We start from the raw sequence: 21141 nt of genomic DNA, 5'->3' as shown, positions 1-21141 counted from the left end.
AGAGTTTCTTCCTGCTGAAAGGACAGCATTACTGGGCAGACTAGAGTAAAAATAAATTCTTTTCTTTTAAGGTTATGCAGTTGTTCTGAGAAAAACATGTTTCTCATTAAAAAAATCCTTCACTGTAAAACACAAATTAGTTACTAACACATGAAACAATATCTGTGCTATAATCCCCAACTACAGTAAATTAACTTCTTTTTGGATTTTGTACTTCAGATCTGTCAGCGTGAGAATTGCAGATGGGAATTAAAATGAGTGACAAACAATAGAAAACTTACCGTCAGTTTCCTCTGGAGTTCTCAATCTGTTTAAAAGCAAATATTTGATATTTTAATCCAACATTTCTGTAATTAAGCTAACACTGGTACACATGGATCACATGGAAAGAGATGTGACTCAGCAATATAACCCGTAGTGCAATTTTGTTCAACACAACCTTCAGCAAACTATCTTCAGGTACTGATGAACTGACACATTTTTCTACAAGTTTTTTTTCTCTGCTTTATGTTGAGCTGCTTGTGAGTCTGTGCTGTTATTCACATCTTTTATGCTGCAATAACAGTATCAGTTACAGAGCTTTCAATCACATACACAGCTCTTCATTTTTTAGTCAACACTGAGATGTATTAACAGTTACTTGTGTCATTACCATTACTTTCACAAAAACATGCATTTTAAATTGGGGATTCTTTGGATTAACGAGTCTGGTTGCAAAAAGACTATTACATTAAAGTAGTCTTTGTTGCAAGGCACAGAAGATACAATTCACCTCACAGACCAGAGATGCCCCACAAACTAAGTGACAGCTTCAGGCCACTCAGCAGCCCCAGATCCTACTGATAAGTGTGCAGTTTGCCCACTGCCTATAAATCATAGAGTGTAAAAAAAGAAAAAAGAAAAAGCACCCTAAAAAAACCCCAAACCCACAACAAGAGCGGAACACCCAAACCATCCCTCTGCAACACACATGGTATGAATAAAACTCCCAAAAACACAGTAACTTTTTTCCTCCACTCCCCCTGGTGAAATCACATGGGATCTGACAGCTTTCTAATATTTCCTACTTATTACCAGTGCAGTGCTGCAAACAAACAAACAAACAAACAAACAGAAAGAGATCTAGAAGAAATCAATTAAGGTTGTAAAGAAAAGGAAAACTAACATAAAGACAGCACTGCATGTCGCAAAAATACTACTACTATTATGATAATGATTAATCAATATGGGAAAAAAAATTAAAAACCTCACAAGAAAATGGAATCCACTTGTGAAACCAGTATACTTCCACTAAATGTAATCAAAGCTTAATAACTTCTAAAAAGTTATTAATATAATAATTATATTTCTACTATTAATATAATAGTTGTTTATCTTCTGCATGAAGAAAACTGAGTTAAATATTTAGTAAATGTACAGAGGAGATGAATCAGTGAATGAGAGAAGTTTTCAGGAGACACTAGCATTGTAATTATTAAGAAAATAATACATGCAATTGCACAGCAAAAGCAAGTACAACTTTTCATGCTGACTAGATTGGAAAAATGGCTAATTAAAGATGCTATGGTCATAGAACCAGGGAATCACCACAGAATCATAGAATTATTAAGGTTGGAAAAGACCTTTTAAATCATCAAGCCCAACTGTCATCTTAGTGACTGAATTAAAAAATTCAGTTATTGTTAGAATTAGAAAGGGTGTCTATTCCACCTAAAATCATACACTGTGTTTAAATGGATCTCCTCTATCTCCATTACTAATTTTTCCTTGAATGAAACTTAGACAAACTGAATGGACTTAACTCTCCATTTCTCAGGAATTTGTCATCCTAAATATATTGCAGAACTGAAATGGAAAGCTGCAGACACTACAGACATCTCTTTCTGAAAACCTGTGATGATTATCTTAACATACTAATAATACATACGAGGAGTTCCTGTTCAGATTACTTTTCTTGGTGTTTCCAAATACGCTATTACTGAAATCCTAGAAAAAGAGAGACACTTTTACTGGTAAAATATGCACATCTTTACATATACACATTGCACAGCTCCAGAAGGTACAATCTTGAGAATAGATGTTAATATGATTATTAACATGAATAATGACCGTGAGAGACAGGTGAATCACAGCACTGCCATACCTACACTAGAATGGAACTAATTTGCTCACATTGCTGTTTTCCACAATGTCTCCAGACATTTGAATTAAATACTCAGGTCACCACCTATGTCTTGATATACTCACAAAACTTGTTAAAGGTCTTCTAATAATCACAGTATTAGAGAACTTTCTTTATGTTAGAAAATTCCAGAGTAGGTATAACCTTTAATGTTGTTGAAAATAATTTCACTCAAAAGCCATGGCACAGAAGAACGTAACAAACTGAGCAGCTTTCCAAGGATATTTAGATCACATATTTTCCAGGTCTTATATTTAAAGAAAATCTCAAATAATCTTTTAAACTTCAAGACATATTAGGCAAAGAATGGGCCAGCCAGGTCCTCCTAATGTGGTAGTAAGATATTTAATCTTTCTTCTGAATGGTAGTCCCACCAATTTCAATCCTCTAAACACACGCACACACAAAATGTCAAGGACAACAAGTTTAAAGATGAGTCAATTAAAACTCAGCTTTTAATTTAATCTGCAAAGTAAATAAATTTTAATTTTTTTTTTATTTCTCTCATACTTTGAACTTGTAGTTTGTTTTGAAGACGAAAAAAGTCTTTAACAAAAGCTTCCTACACACCCCCTTGCTTTGCTCCCTGCTACCTATCAAGAGGGATTTCTGAATCCCTAGTATGCCATGAGTGAGGAACTTCACTTTTGGAAAGATACATGTCTTTAAAATATATCATCCTCCAAGTGGAACAGTTGGATGCAGCAACTTTGTTACATCTCAGTGTTAAATATAAATAATAAATTTCATAGTCCAGAGAGAGGCGTAAGAATTTAGTGGATACTGGAGAGTGCACCTTGGAAAAATAAATTTGAAGTTGGTGTTTCAGAAACGACTGGTTTCAGCATAAATCAAATACTGCTATTAATCAGCAGAATGGGGTTTTTTACAACTTAAAAAATATCACACTTGAGGTTTAGCCTAATATATCTTAATAAAGGTTTTGAAGCACCAGATTACACAGTTTTCCTGACTTTACCTTTATTTTGCCTGGCTGATCCTGTGATTCAGATTTCAAAAATTTATTGATTTAGAGTCCAGGTTTTGGTTTTACAGAATGCAAAATCAGTAAATTTTTTTTCTATTTCTCTCTCTCATCGCTTTTTAACATAAAACCCCATAATTTTTTTTAATTAAAACAGTTAAAGTTCTTGTCCCGGAATTTGGGATTCAAGTTCTCCAGCACTCAGAACATCATAACTGAAATTACATGGTTCATTTTTATTCCTTAAAAAAAAAAAAAAAAAAAGAAAAGAAAAATGGTAACATTTTCAGTGAAAAATAAGCTAGTCTTTGAAAGATCTCCATTTTAATAACCAAAAGTCCTATAAGTAAAATCAACTTACTCCCTTAAAGGAAGGGTGCTTTGGTGCTCTTGAAAAGAAAGAGGAAAGGATTCTCTCATATTTTCTTTTCTTAATTTATTCATTGTTAATTTCCTTTCATATCTCTGAGAAACCCCTATAAAATTTAATGAATGGTACATTTTCTTCTATTAGCTGTTCCATTTCTTCTATTAACTACATAATTTTTTAACAGATAGTAGTAGTTTTCACAATCCAGATTCCTGCTCAAGTCTTCAGGAAATATAAATATAAAGAAGCCAATATTAGTTCACACAGGAAGAGGATCTTTAGATTACAGAGCTGCAGATTAATTCTGGTAAATAATAAATATGATGTTTAAAGGAAATGGCTAAAAATCCATACTTTGCAGTTATTATCAATATTTAGATAAATATTGATACCCCTTTGCAAGAAATAACTATGTGATGCTATGTAGCTAACTTTCCGAAACTTTCTTTCCCATTCTGCCCACAAGTTCAGGACCATTCACCTGATGAAACATCAACACACGTTGTTTGTGACTAAGTTCATATTCAGAACCATCTAAGATTCAATAATTTATTGTCCTATTTCAATAATCTTCGTAGAGTGGTAGCAGCTGTTAAATTATTCATTTACTTCCACACATACACTCTGCCAGTGGACCACAAAGCTTCACATCTCTCAAATAGATATGTCATGACAAAGGAACTCTACTGGCAAATCCAGGGATGACTGTAGAGCTACTCTGGATTCATCCCAGCCAAAATTATGGACTAGGATGTGTTATCTTAGGTCTTACCTCTTGAGAATGCCTCGGGTAATCACAAAATGGTATGGTATGCCTACCAACATCTGGATTTTTAATTTTCTGGTGTTTGTAATGGAGACGTTCCAAACCTAGGCAAAAGAGAAGTTGTCAGCTATTTCCAGAGGGTAAATGAGCAGCTCTATCACTATAAACAAAGCAGCTATGCAGTATTCTAAAATAAACACCTAAATACCATATTGTCCCAGTACATGTGTAACGGGTTTAAAAAACAGTGACAGAATTTTCATAGGCTTAAGCAGACTACTTCCACTTTTTTCAGCAGACTTTGGAGCACAGCCCTCCTCAGGCCATGTGGTACTGAGTCACAGCACTTCTCCCAGCAGCTCACAGGATGAAACCAGTGAGCCACATCACAGCAAAGCTGAAAGAATAATATTGCATAGAATTTCTGAGAATAAAAGAGATGGAGAATTACTAAACGAAGAAAAAGAATGTCATTCCTTTTCACTCCAAAAGAGACAATACAGAATTCATTTCTTCCCTTTGGAGGATGTGTTTCTGAGCAACGAGAAATGAATCATGCAGGCAGAGGATCTGCCAACAAACACAGCGTCACAGCACTGCCCGTGAGGATAAATGTCCTGAAAAATCATGAGTTTGTTTTTTGCAATTAGCCAGGATGCCACTTTAGAAGATGTCACTTTAGAAGACACTTCAGGAGAGGAGACAAAGACATCATTTTCCTTGCTTCCTACTTATTCCTGGGGATTAGCACTTAAATATCTCCCATGGAAGACAGGCAGTAGTCCCAAAAAGATTCACCTGATCTTCCATCCAACCTATGACTCTTTGGCCTCTTCAATGTTGTTTTAAATAATCAAGATAAACTAAGTCTAATTCTATAGAAATTATGCCATTAGGTGAAAATGGTGGATAACACTTTGATTTTTTGAATTCTATTTACTGCTTCTTTTTAAAAGCTGATCTGAAATTCACTGTTTGCAACACATAACATACTTAGCTGACTGAAATTAGACACAGTGAGCCAATTCTTGCTGTGTCTCTCTTGCTCATCCCAGGCATTGATCTCTGCAGGCTCTGAGTTCACTTGAGTGTTCTGGGGACAATCATCCACTCTAATCACCTGCCAAGACACAGACAAAACAATACTGAATTTACAGGATGACTAGCATCTCCACAACTCTTCTGACAGCATATGATGTGGCCTTTCAGAGCATTTCTGAAATGTCAATGAATGAATGCACTTCCAACTGAGAAACAGATTTTCCCAGCTTTGCTACAAACTGCTGAAGACATGTTGCTTTTGTCTAGAAAGTACTACAGATGAAAGGTCTCACACTATCTGCAGGAATTTGAACTTTGAGACCTAATACCTTCAGAGATACTAGATTTCAAAGTTCAAGTCCAAGATCCTTTGCTGACCTGGGTATCTTATGTAAACAAACCAGTCTTCAGTATTCATCTCATTAAACAGTGATAATTCTTTCCAGATAATGAAGACCCTAGAAAGTTCTTTATAGCTCTAGAAAGAAATTTATATTTATGAACACACAGACACAGTTGCAAAAGTTGCCTCATACGTATACACAATCAGTATACTTTCTACAATGTGATAAATGTTTGATGGATTCAGAGAAAAGTCTATGGGACTCCTGCAGACAGAAGACAACATTGTGAGGCCTAACTTGCTGGAGTAAAGTTGTATACCCCCTGGATATGGCCACTGCTTCAGTCTATCCTAGCTCACATGAAGGCTCCACAAGTTCTCCTGACAACTGAAATGCAAGGACTGATTTATGCTTGTGAACCACCACAAAATCAGTATCACCACAAAAAGTCCCTGGATGTCAACAAGTTCAAAACAGAAATCCCACACATTCAAAAAAATGTAAAGTTGAACCAAAGCTAGACACACACAGGAGGTGCTGCAGTTTGTGTGCAGCATTTTAAATGTATACATTTTCAATTAAACCACACTCCAGAACTGCTCTTAAAGAATGAAAAAGACAGTTTTGAGATACACAATTCTCTTGCATCTGCCCATACCGGCACCTGAAGAGGTTTTTGATTCCTCTTTCTTCTCCCAGACTTTCTGTCTCTGTTTTGGTGTTTAGTTTTTGCTGTCCTACCGTGGTGTAGCTCCCAGGATCCTAAAGATTCTGCAGGAAAGAGTCAAAAAACACCTTTAGGCAACAGAGTTTCTGTTTACCAAGAAAAATCTGATAGGACTGAGAATTGGTAGATGTCTAAAACAATCTGAGAATCCAAACTTAGTACTCAAGCAGTTCCATGCAAAGATATGCACCATCACAAGACATAAAACAGCTAATGTTATCCTTCATGTCATACTATTCATAATTAAAACTGGAATCTGATGTAATTTAGCACTTGGCAAGCAAACTGGATGGTGGGCAGGGAGGTATTTACACTGGCTACAGAAATGTAAGCCTTTTCATTCTCCATGCACCCATCTCTGATGCTGCTAATGTATCTCTACAGGATTGTGTAGTACATTTTGGTTCCTGCAACTCTGTCTTTGCATCCCCAGGGCAAGGGACATCCCCAGAGTGAGCACAACCCTCCTGTTGTAGCCACAGACATGGAGATTCCATGAGATGGGGCAGATCAGGGTGGCTGACACATAGGTATGTTGTAGCTTGGATACCAAGCACGCTTCAGATATTCCCAACGTCCAGACACACACAAACAAAGTGAAAGAGTAACTCTGGACTCTCTCCTACTATCCTCCACTACATCTAATACTTTCTGGGTACAAAAGAAACATTTTTGTAATGTCTTGGACTCTTCTGTAAAAGATACTGTACAGGTTTAATGTTTTATAATTACCACTTATAGCCTTGCAGATTTTCCCTGGTCTCTCTTTCTTAGGAGATGGTAAGCTGTTGCTTCTGCAGAAACTCCAGTCCCTCCAGAGAGGGCTGATCCAGAAGGAGATGCTTTGCTTCAGCTTGTTCTGAGAGATGCTGCTGCTGCTGGGACATGACTTGACAGAGCTGTAGGAGAAGGACTTCGAATCGCTTAACTGGACATGCCTGGCAGGTATATTCTGGCAATTGTTCTCCCTGTCATAGGAGGAATGTAGGTACAGAGCTTTCTTCTTTGAATCTGAGATGAAAACTCCTTTTTCATCTCCTTCAGAGAATCCCCAGTTCACATAGCCACCTTCAGTTTCTTCCCTATCATTGCAGGGGCATGCTGCACTTCCTTCAACACCCAGCTGTAGCTGGAGATCAAGAGGACAAGCAGCTTCTGCAGCGTTCATCTTTTCTGCTGGCAAATTAATAACAAAGTCTCTCTGGCTCCACTGATAACCTTCTGTCTCTTTTCCAAGGAAGCTGATACCTGGCAAGCTTTGCTGAACCACAACGCTACTTTGCAGGTCGTCTCTGAATGCTTCATCCTTGTACTTGGCAGCAGTGTTCAAAAAGGACAAATTTAAGGTGACATCTTCAGAAAAAGACCCTCCCTGATGGTTGGGGGGCACTAGCAAGAACTGCCCATACCTAGGACTTGACTTGGTCTCAGAGGATACTCCTGAAGTGAGCGTATCTGTTTCTATTTCTACCTTTTGAGAGCTGTCTTCTACCACCTCATTACTCCCAGACTTGAAGAGTTTGCACTCTGATGGAGACTGAGTCCTCACCAGGCTCCGTAAGAGGGAGGGTGGCATGCTGTAATAGTGGTATTTTTTGTCACACAAGCCCTCCAGGCTGCTCAAGGTCTTGGAATAGAATGCATTGCTCCAGCTATGGGGCAGCTTCCTACAGGTTTTATGTTTTGTGTCAGCCAATAAGGCTTCTTCCACCTTCAAGGTGTCTACAGCTGAAAGCACTTTCAGGATATCCACTGTCAGGGCAGAGAGGTCTTGCAAATGTCCTAGCTGGCTGTCCAGGGAGAGTAAAGACTCCTTGATATAAAACACCTTCTCATGCACTTCTTTAAGTTGTTGAAACATCTCTTCCACTCTAGGTAGAAAACAAAAACACAACTAAAGTACCAAAACATAGATATTTACATTTGTTTGCAAGATGATGAAAGAAGCCATTAACACATTTCAAAATGTTAGTGCTTCAAACAGGCTTTTATTTCAAATTATTATTTTCATTCCCATTAATATCTGTATTTGACAAAACCCAGCCAAACTGCCAATGGGTTTATTAAGGAAATAGCCTTTTTGCTCAAGGAGTACCTATTTTAAAAATTGTTGTTTTCCTGCTAATACCCATTCATTGCCATAGAACTACTAAACCATTGATGGCAAGTTACACTGGCTAGGGCTGCAAACGAGGTATACTTCCTGTCAACTGGACATCGTGCATTCTACATTTCTTGTGCAAACAAGAGAAGGATAAGGCTCACACAAACATCCAGGCACTCTTTAATCCTGCATTTTTTCAAATACTGGAGACTGCTGAGAAATGGGTCTTCCCAAGAACGTATGTGGCCTCCAGAAGCAGATTCTATGCATCTTATGCATAATTATGCATTATGATTATCTTCAGGTAAAATTCAACTGCCCAAAAAACCAAAGCCTTTTCTATTATCCTCAAATCCCCACTGAAAAGTGCAGGAACATCTTGGCCTGGAATTACATCATTTTAAACATTATCTTCATATTTCCTGAAGATACTCTCTGATACTTTATCACTAAGACAATGATAAGCGAGGCAATATGCAGCAGTCACTTATTTCCTTTGTCACAGAGTATCTAAAATATGTAGCATTAAGCCACTGCTGAATAAAAATCAAGGACCAATGTTCCAGAATATTTTATTCATCTAAATTAATTACTTGCATTGATGTCATGCGATGTTGTGAAGAGTGTTTCATCTGCACTCAGAAAAAAATTCCTTTCCAGACCTATATTTATCCAGTAAATGAAACTTTCTTGAAGTAATCAATTCTGCAGTTTCTGAACAAAGCTACTTATTTAATTTCTTTTAGAGGGGATGTTTATTTTGCTTGTGTTCAATTTTAACATGCAGAAAATAAGATTATGCTTTCTCTAGGCAAAACAAATTAGTTAGATTAAATCAGTGTTGGCGTTCAGTAACACTTTTTATAGTGTTCATTTTTTTTTAACTCTTCCCATTAAACTTAATGGCATGTTTGCCATTGATTTCAATATAAAACTAAATCATGCCAATACCAATTGTTTTGAAACCTTGTTGGCAGTGGTGTATTGACATTGTGTAAACCAAGACATTATATTGCAAATAATGTTACAACGGTTTTCTGTTTTTTCCTGCAAACAATTATACTCAATCACAATCAATACTCTCACAGTGTACCTACACTACTAAGCTTTTTGATAAAATTCGGTATTCTATGCTGCTTTCTGGCTTGCTTTTGTAGTGTTACCTGATCTGCACAAGTGGAACTGAGCAACACCTCACTGTACCCCTTTAACCATGTACACACTGCATGCAGCTGGGGATGCAATTCTGTCAGCAAAGCTTCTCAAACAGATCTGACATAGGTTTCAGACAGATGCAGACACATTTCCACCAAATTAACAAGGCCTATGCATGTTCTCAGTGGCCATAACCAGCTTCAGAAGCATTGACTTATTAAAGTCTTTTTATATAACAAATTCATACAAAGAACATAAATATGCATCAAAACACACCTTTCTGTGGTCAAACGGATCCTTTCACTGCCACTGGAACTCAGGTTTTCATTTTTTTCATGAAAATATTCTTCTACACACTGCTCTTCAAAGTCATGGAGCTTCTTTAGCTCCTCATCACTCAGGTAAAGCTCTGAACAAAGGAGGTAGGAATCAGTATGAAGCATGCTAATAATTGCAGTAATTTGTAAGTATGCATGAGGAAAAAAAAGAAAACAGTCAAAAAACTTGTTCACACTTCCTCCCTTGACAAGAATAAATCAGGCCTAACTGCATGAATTTGGGCTTGAGTATAAAAACACAAATATACAAAAATGTGAGGTTTTGTCTTTCGTTACATAGGGAACAAAACCACATGGACAAAAATTCCACTACACTCCCCTTTAAAGCCTCAAAAATACATATCTGAATAGCTGCTCACAAAGATGCATTTTCTCACAAATTTTTCTTTTATTTTGTTATACATGGGTCACTCACAAGACTCAGATATGAATACATAAACCTTACAAAAATTTTACTCCAGTTTGCCCCAGGCATCCATTTAGACATAGTCACCTACAACAATTACAATCCATTCTGGTGCTCAAAGCTGCAAAGTTTTATTTTTACTTTTTTTTTTTAATTTTCTCCCACCTGATTGATCAATATGCTCATATGTATAAAACATTCAAATATCCTTAATAAATAGTCATATGTATAAAACATTAAGATCTTCCACCCCAAGATTGTTGGGGGGGAAAAAGCACTCAGAGGTTTAAAACTCCATAACTTGGGCTGCGCATGGCACTATTGTTCAAGCACACCAAGACTTCTGAGAGGACAGCTCCATTACAAGGCACTACAAAGAAATGCATATGGTGGAAAGCTGCTTGTCTGGTTCAAACTCCACATTTTCCAAGCTCCTGTCTTCTGTCCTTTTTTATGAGGTCCAAAGTTCTCACTGTACTTGCTAGAGAGGTGCCTGTTCCAAGGAACAAGGCGGTGTTTTTTCCACAAGGATGTAGTACCCAGCTGCAACACACAGCTCAGCAGTGAAGACCCCCACAGCATTCTGGGGCTCCCCCTCTCACTCCAAATGAGACCTGATCACCTTCCAGGCACTTTTCTCCCCTGTTTGATCTGTGTTCCTTCCTCCAAAATTTTACTCTGTGTCTTGGTATTGATTTTCCACAGGGTGGCCCTGGGTCCTTGTGAAAACCATTTATAACAACACCAAAACTAAAGTGAGAGAAACCTATTAAGCATAAGTATATAGAAAAGATGCCCAGAGGTGTCTAAACAGCAAAAAGTTATCCTTCTGAAAGAAATGTAAGGAAGGCATGAGCCCTCTTCTGTGCAAGGATTTTTAGATGTGCTAAGCAGGTTTTCAGCTTTCCTTTAGTTCTTCACAAGATCCCCTCTATGCTATGCACTGCCTTACGCTGTCCTTGCACATAAATCAAGCAATGGGACTTGAAAGGCAGGCTGGTGTATCCCCAGTCATGATGGGGGAGCTGAACCAGCAAGCAGCAGTACAGCAGTTCAGCATTGATTGGGTAAGCCTGGTTTTGAGCTCTGTAACTCTTTGTGAGCCTGAGAGGTATCTTCAGGTACTCATGTTCAGCAGAAAAAATTCTAAGTGAAGCATGACCCAGGCACAGTCTGCTCACCTCTATTATAAGGTTTCAGGGGTGTACAGTGCATCAAAAAGGATGAGGCTGTGTAATACTGTATACCAATGCTTCCCAGTGTATTTTTAGATATGTTTAGTCATCTCTTCCCCATTTCCCTGCACCCACTACCAAGCCCCACTACTGATCATCCATTTTCATGCCAGCATCTTGAGGGCCTCATCCCACAACAGCTCAGGCTACACCTGGCAGAAACAGTGACAGTGGGACAGGGAACTGCATCGCCTTGAGGAGACATTAGGAGAGGATGACATGAGGAAGTCCAGGCTGAGAAAAGTGAAGAAGGTAAGGTACAGTGATAAGCCAGGGCACAAAGGGATGGAAGCATCAAGGAGGTGGGAAGCCCCTATGCTTTCTCTCTGCATCTGCCATCACTGGATCTCCTCCACCCTTGGGCTCTGCAGCTACTTGACAAATATACAGAACTTTTTACCTTTGGCACTGCTTAATTTCTTTTAAAAGAAAAAATTATTTAGTTCCTACAGAATAAGTTGCTGTCACTTTATTCCAGCTCAGAGTTGTGAGGTGTCTTGACTGATGCACAGTATGTAGCACAGCAACAATCAAATGCAAAGAAAAGCATTCCCCCTTTTGGTTTTGTTTTCTTGTTTGTTTTTTTCTTGGAACTCAACTCCACAGTGACAGGAGTGATGATGAACTATTTCTTTTGGTTCCCAGCTTACTTAGTCCAACATCGCCTTCCTCTTGGTCCAACTCATTTGGGGGCTGGTGGTGGAAGATGCATTTTATCAGGAGCCCAATGTGACTCAGGAGGATGAATGGTGGAGGCAGCCATGGCTTCTCATGGTAGGTCATGATGTAGCGGTAACGGTTGTACTTCCAGAGCTTGTTTGATATGGATTTCAGATCAAAATAAACATTACTGAGGAGAGAGACACAGAGGGAGAGGGGAAGGAGGGTAAAATACTCACGTGAGGAATACTCTCAATACAGCACAAGACCTAATCTGACACTGGTCCCATTCCTTCAGTGAGGAAAATCAGCTTAGCAACTCTCATTCAACAAAGCAGCAGCATGGGCCTGCAGCTACTGCACTGAGAGTGAGATCTTCAAAGCTGCCTAGAAGAGTTGGAGAGCCAATTCCCATTCACATTAATGGGTCCTGGGAAAATGTTGCCACTGACATGGCTTTGAAATCCCCGCCGTGCTATTTAAATTTTAATATATACCCTAACCGAGAATTCAGCGCTGATTGATTGCCTCTTTGGACTGGATTAAAAGTAGGTGTCAGGCTAAGGGAAGACTGTAACAAAATAGTTCTTTGCACTCCCTCTAAAAATATATTTGCTGCAGCTACATGAACCATTCTTCTGCAGAATGCTCACTGGAGCTGTGAAATTATTAAACTTGGCTGCACTGAATAATTTTCTGTATCTACAATGATAGACCCGAGCAGAGGAAAGAAATGTGGTTTCTAGCACTGTCATTTCAGCTGCACTGTCATTCCACACACCCAGCACATAATCACAAAAACATCAGCTTTCCTTCTGAGAGCATAATTAAATGTATTTCGCATACCCACCCATTTCTGGTCCTACTTCTGGAGCAATCAAATCACTATGCAGAAGATTTGCCATATCATCCTTACTAAAGGTTTAATTCCATAAATAATTCAAATAACAATTTCTCACATGTAAAATAATACATAGTATATAAAATAATAGCTTGATTCCTTGACACAATTTCAAGAAAGGGATTTCTTATTGGAAGTGGAAATAGAATGTGTTTTGATAGTCCAGGTTTTTTGAATATTAATGACTTCTTATATTAATTTTAATTTTTTTAACCTACAGCTGACTTTTTCTTCCCAGAAATGTTAGAACTATAGGAAAAAATAAATGACTGTTTTGGTTTGGCTGCTCTTTACTAATATTTTACAGAACTTTATTCACTACCAGGGATACATGTTAAAACGTGAATTAGAATTACTATAAGGACACTGATAAATTACTATAGGATTATTATGATATACTATAGGATTACTATGAATTACTATAGAATTACTATAAAGACTCTACTGTGGCAGCACACATTAAAAGGCAAATTGTTGGAAACACCACAGTTAGATTTCAGTCTAGAACATATGAGATTGCATTAAGTAAGAATTTTCAAAGTATTCCTACAAGAAAAGCATACTCCTACAGTCATTAGCCTCTTTGCTTGAACACCTTCCACTTATCTGCCAGTTTAAAACTTGGCCTACCCTATGATAAATGTTATATAGGCTCTTAGCACAACAAATACAACTTTTAGGAAGGGAAAATTATTTCAGAGATGAATTAATGTTGGGTTTTTTGCCAACTGCAATTGTCTGCTCTCAGAGAGTCAGATCCTTTTTAAGTGGCAAAAGGGTTTAGCAGTCTTCTCACTATCCCTTTCCTTGCACTGTCTTGCTAGCACCACTCTTTCTTTTATTCAACTTACCCCCGTGGCAGGGGGGCATTTTTGGTGAAACCACCACCCTTGCTAGGGCATTTTTGGTGAAAAGCTTTTAAGAATGCTGGCTGCAGTACGCCAAGGTACCTACTTAAAGAATGCAATGAGCAAGTTGACCATGATGATGTACTGCACAAAGAGGTAGACAGCTTGCAGGAACGGTGTGAGAAAGGAGCCAGGAGGACAGTCTTCGCTGGTTTCACAAACTGGAAATGAAGCACATACAGAACATGTAAACCAGAGCAGAGCACAAAAATGGCCTCTGCTTCTCATTTGTCCCAGCAAGAAACGGAATAGTCCTCACTAATTTCACAGAGATACATCACTAAATTTCCAAATAAAAGGTCAGCCTCCACCTAAAGGAGAACTGAGGCCTCTTCATGCTACTACCATCCTAGTTACCATCGTTCAGAAGATGCAGACACCACTTCATACGTATCAGTTCTTATGCCAGTCAATCCACTTTTTGTTAAGGGGGCAATATGATACAGCTGAAATGTATTTGGGAGATGACTTTTACCCAGGAAAGCTGAAATCCACGTCTTTGATCCTTAAGGCAGGAGCGTCACAGACTCCAGTGTGAAAAGGATACAGCTCAAAAGCTGCTTTATCAGTACTGGAGTATAGAGCTTTACCCACAACTTAAAAGCACACATGCAAAAGGATATATGGCTATGAACATTTGTGAAGTAAAGCAACAAATGGAGGAAATTGGGGGATCCCCTTTGATGTTTTTAAGTTGTCAAAATAAGTACTTTCCAATCTTTTTAATTTCTAATCAAATTTAACTCTTTTGAGGAAACTTTGAAACATAAAACAGCAACATGAAATTCAGGACATATTCTGCAGTATAAAGAGTCACTAGAGAAATCACAGCTTTATTTGGGAAGTGTCAAATTTCTTAAGGTTTAGAATTATGAAGTGATTAAAAGGATTAAACTGGGAAACAGTTAACAGTATGCTTTCATTAAAATAATTTTGATTAATATAACCAAAATACATGTGACTGTTACAGCAGTAATAATGGATGCAACATAGTAGATTATTTTAATGAATCGGGTCTATGCTGAACAATGTACCTTAAATATATATATTTTTATTTGCATACTTACTTTTCTATTTTAGGGACTGTTTTGCTTATACCTTCAGTCAGTGTCTGGTTCCTCTCTCTTACTGAAACAAGGTCAAAGCCAAAATCAAGAAACACAATTTTTCCTATTTAGTTGGTCGGTTCTATTTCTCCTACATGCACTTGATTTATCTGGTTAAGAATGCCAACAGGTAACTTGTTTCTACCCTTTCTTTTCACCTTTATTCTTTCCTCCTTTAAGGCAGCTTTATAGTATTTGCTCCAAGAGATCAGCTTTAGATTCACTTGATTGGAAATTTGTTTCACTGGTGGATCCCCTGACCAGGAAGTAGCTCAGTATTAGTTCCTATGTGCTTTGCCCTGATATTTGCAGTATATTTAATTTGAAACACTAAATTTGGAGGATTTTGAGTTTAATCTTTATTTTTAACAAAGAAATTCATATTTTCAACTTCATTCATGCAGTATTACTCATTATGGACATATATATACAGGAATCAAAACTGTTAAAGAAAGGACAGGTTAATAGGTAGTCAAAACTCAAGAGACCAAAGTAGACATGCTTCTGCACACATTGAATTGAAGCTGTTGAGCGTTATTCTGAAAATTACCTACCGTCTATTTCTCCAGCATAGACCTCACCAAACATCATCCAGTAGGGCTGAAATACAATATCTCTTGCCAGTGTCCAAGAAGGAGGCTCTTCTGGTGAAAGAATTGCCTTTCGTGACACTCCAAAACTCAGCAGGACTATGGCCATCATGATCACAATATAGAACATATTTCCTGTCTGGCAGACATGTTTGTGTAAAAGAATTAGTTGTGTTAATTATATGTAAAAGAGATATTCATTTCAGGGAAGAGTATCAATTGCTGTTTTTATAAATCAGAATATAAAATCAGGGGTCATACTCTAATATGTTGAAGGAAATAAAAGTATTTTATTTCTATGACCTGGGCTACCTGAGCAATTTATAGATGTTAACATCATCCCAGACTAAAAAAGCCACTTGCCTCCCATGGTCCTCTTAGATCTTAAGGAAGATATAAAAAATGTGGAGACCTTACAATGGTGATTTTGCTCAGTGGTCCTTCTTTCAAACTGAGAGCAAGGAACAGCAGTGAAAGTTATTTTGCCTCCTAAACAATTACCATGAAAGACAGAATATAAAAGTATTAAGAAGAGAATATAAAAGTATTAAGAAGAGAGTTCTCAGTAACCGAAGCAAATTACAGTAGGAATCTTCACATGTCCCCCAAGAGTAGACAGTAGTTCAGCAGCAGTTCTAACAGCAAAAGACAAACTTTGATTTCACAGAAATTTTGCCAGATAAACTGGGATGTAACTATGAGAAACAAAAAGTAAAAGAATAACGAAACAGTTCCCAAGAGTTAGGGGAATAACCTGTGAGCCCATCTCCAAGAGGCATTGACTTTTCCTTTTCCTGTTACCAAGCTAGATTAGCAAACTAACTCAAATGCAGTCCTTCTTTAAGGACTGAAGTAAAAATGGCTTTTGTGAATAAATTTATGTAATTAATAAATTAAAGAAAAGTGTAATCTGATTATGGTCAACTCATAAACAGGAAAAAAAAAATGGTATTTTCAAATAATATATTCAATGTGAATTATTAGATGATTTCTCCTTTTCTGTCACTTCTGAGCTTTAGATATTCCTGAAGGTAGATGCCTTAACTACAGAAATATTGTTCTAAAGCACAGCACTTACCATTTTCCCTATCATTGTGAGGTATGGGCCAGCATGCTGATTCACAGCAAAAAGATCAAGGAGCCGAGTATACCAAAATATAATATCCAAGCAGTAAAGGAGCCTGCCTGCAGTTTGAACAGGGGGCTTGGACCAGCGCAAACCGAAACCAATCATAAACAGGATGATAGCCACAGAATCAGTAAAATTCCAGTATTCATAAATCCACACCTTCACCTTCTGGCAGAATTTTGCAGGTTCTGAGATAAATACCTGGGTAGAATGGGGGTGTGGAAAAACACAATGCCATTAAAAATCACATATGCATTATTTAACCTTTTCTATCTTAATTGTTTAATGATATTTGGGAATGTACAATTTCCACCCCTTCTACTTTTTTTCCTTTTGTCTTAGACCCATTTACTGCATATTGCCATTCACCATCAACTGAGGTTTTTACTTAATCTATAGTGTCATATTGCTCAAGTATGCCACATCAAATGGGATAGCTCTTCCTGAGGGAAAAATAGATCCAGAGCCTGAATCCATTCACTAAAGGGCACATACCTCAGCAGAAGAGAGCAGCTAGTAAAGGATTGTTATGCACACATATTAGAAATTAACAAGCATTTTCTAGAGGGATGGTCATGACCTGCAACAGCCTTTTCATTAACCCCTAAGTCATGGAAAGTACCAGCCTAACCTTGCCACTGGGAACATAACTAATGTTTTTATTTCAGACCCAAAATATAAAGGAATATCCTTGTATTCTGCCAAGGACACGTTAAAAAAAAAAAAGTGCTGGCAACTAGCAAGGTAAAGAATGAAATGTTCACTCCTTGAACTGTAAGGTGCCCTAAAGGGATTTTAAGCTTCACTGAGCAAGCGTGTAGAGTGGAATCCTTGGGAGGAGGCAAATAAAACGTTTGCCTCAAGTGAGGCCAATTATGCAGTGCTATGTGAGATCACACTGATAAGTACCAAGTAAAGGAGAGATTTTGAAACCTGATCTTGCTAGAATTTATGTATATGAACACATTAATGTAAACAAGTGATCTAGACTAACTCACATGAGTAACTAGTTGCAGGGCCTAAGGCTTTAACAATTATTTGATACAATCTAGAGAAACAGTCGTTTGCAGCTATATATAACAAGGCCCACAGCAACTGCATGGCTGAAACAGAGTGTCCTACAAAGTCTTTGCCAGCAGACCAGAATTAGAACATGGATAAAGATAATCAAGTAAAGCTGTCAACTTCAAAGTGTGCAACCAATGATGCTAGAAAGAAGTGCTGTTGTTCCTGCTGTGCCACCATCAAGATGGTGCAAGAGCACAACAGTGATTTCAAAAGTGCTTGCTATTTTGCATTTAACATTTTTCTCAGTTAGGAAATCCTGATGTAGGGTCTTTTCAGTCCTGTCTTACACTGACACAGAACTTGCAAGTCCACCCAACCTTTGATATATTCCCTATATTTTTATTGTCCCTTGAAATCCTTCACCTCCCTCATACTGATTTCACAGTCTTCTGAGTGATCCGTATTTGCAGCATCCTTCTCTCAGAACTGTGGCTGGCTTTTTGTGGCTAGCTTTATTCTTCTGAAAGTACAGCATTTCAAAAGTCATACAAAAGACAATTCACATTACTATTAAGTAAACTTTGTGCTGATTCTACAGTGAAGGCATGTCAGAGCAGATATAGTAATTAAGGGAAAACATAGCTGCATTTGTCTCCAAACTCAGGTTTGGAGTGAAAGCTGTGTTTGGAAGCTTGGGTCTAATCAACTGCAAATAATTGCAATCATTTTGATTGGGATATCATTTTTTTTGTGCCCAGTAAATCAAGCATTAAAAGCTGATTGAGATTTTAAAGTGCATTCATCATAGATTTTTCTATACAAAATATCTATTAATTCATAAGAAGTTCTCACTCAGATTATCTAAAGACAAATTTTATCACTAGAAGTCTAATGGTCCAGTCAAGAAAATTAAGGACCAGATGCCTACATGAAGGTTCCAAATCTCAGTTCAGCAGTCACCCCACATTACCTACCAGCTCTATGCAGTAGAGAATTAAGGCCAAAATTTAAGATTCATTTTCAAGGCCCAAGAGCTGGTCTTCTAATAAAAGACTTCTAGCAAATAAATTCCCTTTATAATTCTCTATAAAAACAATGCAGGATTTAGCACTCTTCAGAGAGGCATTCCCTGGTTTGTAATAAAGATGAGAAGTATGAATGGGAAAACTTACCTCCCTGACTTTTTCAATAGCAGTAGTGAAAATATAAATTATGACAAGCCACTCTTGCACGCTTGGTCTTGGTTCCATCTTCACCAACACAGTGTAAGTAAAGAGCATGAGGAATGCCAAGTACGACATCTGCAAAATACATGGTGTGTGTGATCCATACACACAGAAACCTCCAGCAAATTTCTGCAAACCTAACAGCTGACTGACCTCTCTATAGGCACTCAAACACAGCCACATTTTTGAGCCCAGAATCTTTATTGCAGTTCTCCAAAGTTTTGTTTTGTTTTGCTTTGTCTTTATGGGAATGTTCTTAAACCATGAGAAATTGGTACTTTAGTGATGAAAAAATAGGTAGGAGCAGAAGATAAACAATTGGAGCGTGTGTTCATCCCCATAAAAAAGACAGACTATTTTACCTTGGATGTTGAACTAGATGGTCTCCAGAGGTCCCTTCCAACACTAATAACTATTCTGTGACTCTATTCTGTGATCTGCACACCATTCCTTCAATGCAAGGTCAGTCTTATGCTTTTATCCCAGCCTTCTCCTGGGACAAGTAACAATTCTCAAAGTTATATAAGTCACTGCTGGTTAATCAGTGCCTTCCAATACACAAGAACGATATCAGGTGGAATACAAATATTTTAGATGTAAAACAGCATAATATAAATTTATCTAACATAATAGATTACAACCTATAAACCACTTTAACATACTTAGTTAAAAGAAAAAAAGGTTATGTGCATGGTGATCTGTCCTAATGAACAGCCTGATCTTAAACATCCTGAGCTCTAATGACACAGGGTTACTAAAACAGATTCATTAAATGCACATTTCCTATAGCAAATGATCTATTGTAGATAAATGTTCACTTTTCCAGAAACAGTTCTTAAAGAAAGGAACACAAATATCAGTGAATTACTAAACGTACAGAAGGCCACCTTCAAATCTATCTCAGCCTTCGCAGCTGACCACTGTAAAAACCTGTGCTTGAGTTTTTCTTTAGTTCTTTATAACTGCTTTTCTGGGGTTTTGAGTTTGGGATTGTTTTTTTTTTTTTATTTTAGTTCAGTGGCATGATTTTAGCAGACAATCTTTACACTTAGTTGTCAGAGAGCTTCCCATCTACACCCACCACTAAGTGACTGCAAGTCCATGCTAGAAAAGGTAACATCAGGATTAAGTGGCATTTGAAGGATCAAAGGAGGAGTTTGTCAATCCAAGTTCTCGAATGACAACTAACCGTGTGAAACCAGAACTTGACAATTGGTGCATTGTAGAACTCATAGATTTTTCTAGTTCCAGGCAGGCTTCCTTGTCCACCATCTACTTGGCTTTCATCAGACTTCTGAACAGCCTTTTCCACATCATAACCCTTCTTTAAAAGAAAACAGCATTTTTAAAGTAAGAAGCTATCATCTGTAATTGCAAAGGTAGTGTTGTTTCAGCAGAAAGACAGACACAGATAACTAAACTTTTTTCTGAATACACCAACCATTACTGGTGCATTCAGAAAATACACCAGTATTCTGCATATACAGTATATCCTGTAGCTCAGTTTTGTCAGGTTACAACCATCTCATTTGCAATAATCAGCATGCACTGAGTGAAAGATGCTCTATATGGCACAGCTATGCTCTCTGTACATGTTTTCAATAGTATTTTGAATAAGAGTATTTAAGGAAAATCAGTAGCCTGGACTTTTGCTAAAGACTAAAGACTAAAGACTAATAGACAAAATCAAGAGTTCACATTAAGAAGAATGTGTGTGAGCACTTTTCTTAGCTGCCCCAGGTGGGGCTGCTCTCTTCCTGCACTAGCAATGTGTGTGAGGTTGGAAGGGACTTTCTCTTTATGGTCAGTACAGAAGTAACATCCAGGAAGATGAAGTAACTTGTACCAAGTTCACTTAAGTCCATATCCAAACTAGGGACCTAAGACATACTTCTGGAGAGAACTGGCCTCCAGTTCTCCAGCTGGCCTTCATTCCACCTGATGAGCATCTTCTCACTCA

The 21141-nt window shown here is 37.7% G+C and overlaps 1 protein-coding gene across 1 annotated transcript in view; it reads right to left on the bottom strand.

Moving 5' to 3' along the window:
* Positions 1-21141, bottom strand: part of TRPM6 (transient receptor potential cation channel subfamily M member 6) — a 50858-nt gene that overhangs the window by 17877 nt on the left and 11840 nt on the right. The window contains exons 8-17 of the mRNA XM_088054617.1: positions 20371-20505; positions 19128-19256; positions 16897-17148; positions 15783-15957; positions 14169-14283; positions 12304-12503; positions 9951-10083; positions 7148-8286; positions 6347-6459; positions 5297-5423 (exon numbers count right to left, since the gene is read on the bottom strand). Coding sequence (XP_087910743.1) covers positions 5297-5423; positions 6347-6459; positions 7148-8286; positions 9951-10083; positions 12304-12503; positions 14169-14283; positions 15783-15957; positions 16897-17148; positions 19128-19256; positions 20371-20505 — 2518 coding nt within the window. The remainder of the gene's footprint in view (positions 1-5296; positions 5424-6346; positions 6460-7147; positions 8287-9950; positions 10084-12303; positions 12504-14168; positions 14284-15782; positions 15958-16896; positions 17149-19127; positions 19257-20370; positions 20506-21141) is intronic.

Source organism: Pseudopodoces humilis, chromosome 4 (genome assembly GCF_049639895.1).
Source record: "Pseudopodoces humilis isolate 2021_Gansu_Grassland_sample_001 chromosome 4, ASM4963989v1, whole genome shotgun sequence".
Classification (NCBI taxonomy): domain Eukaryota; kingdom Metazoa; phylum Chordata; class Aves; order Passeriformes; family Paridae; genus Pseudopodoces; species Pseudopodoces humilis.
The sequence above is the reverse complement of the archived record's forward strand: the minus strand, read 5'-3'. Positions and strand labels throughout refer to the sequence as shown.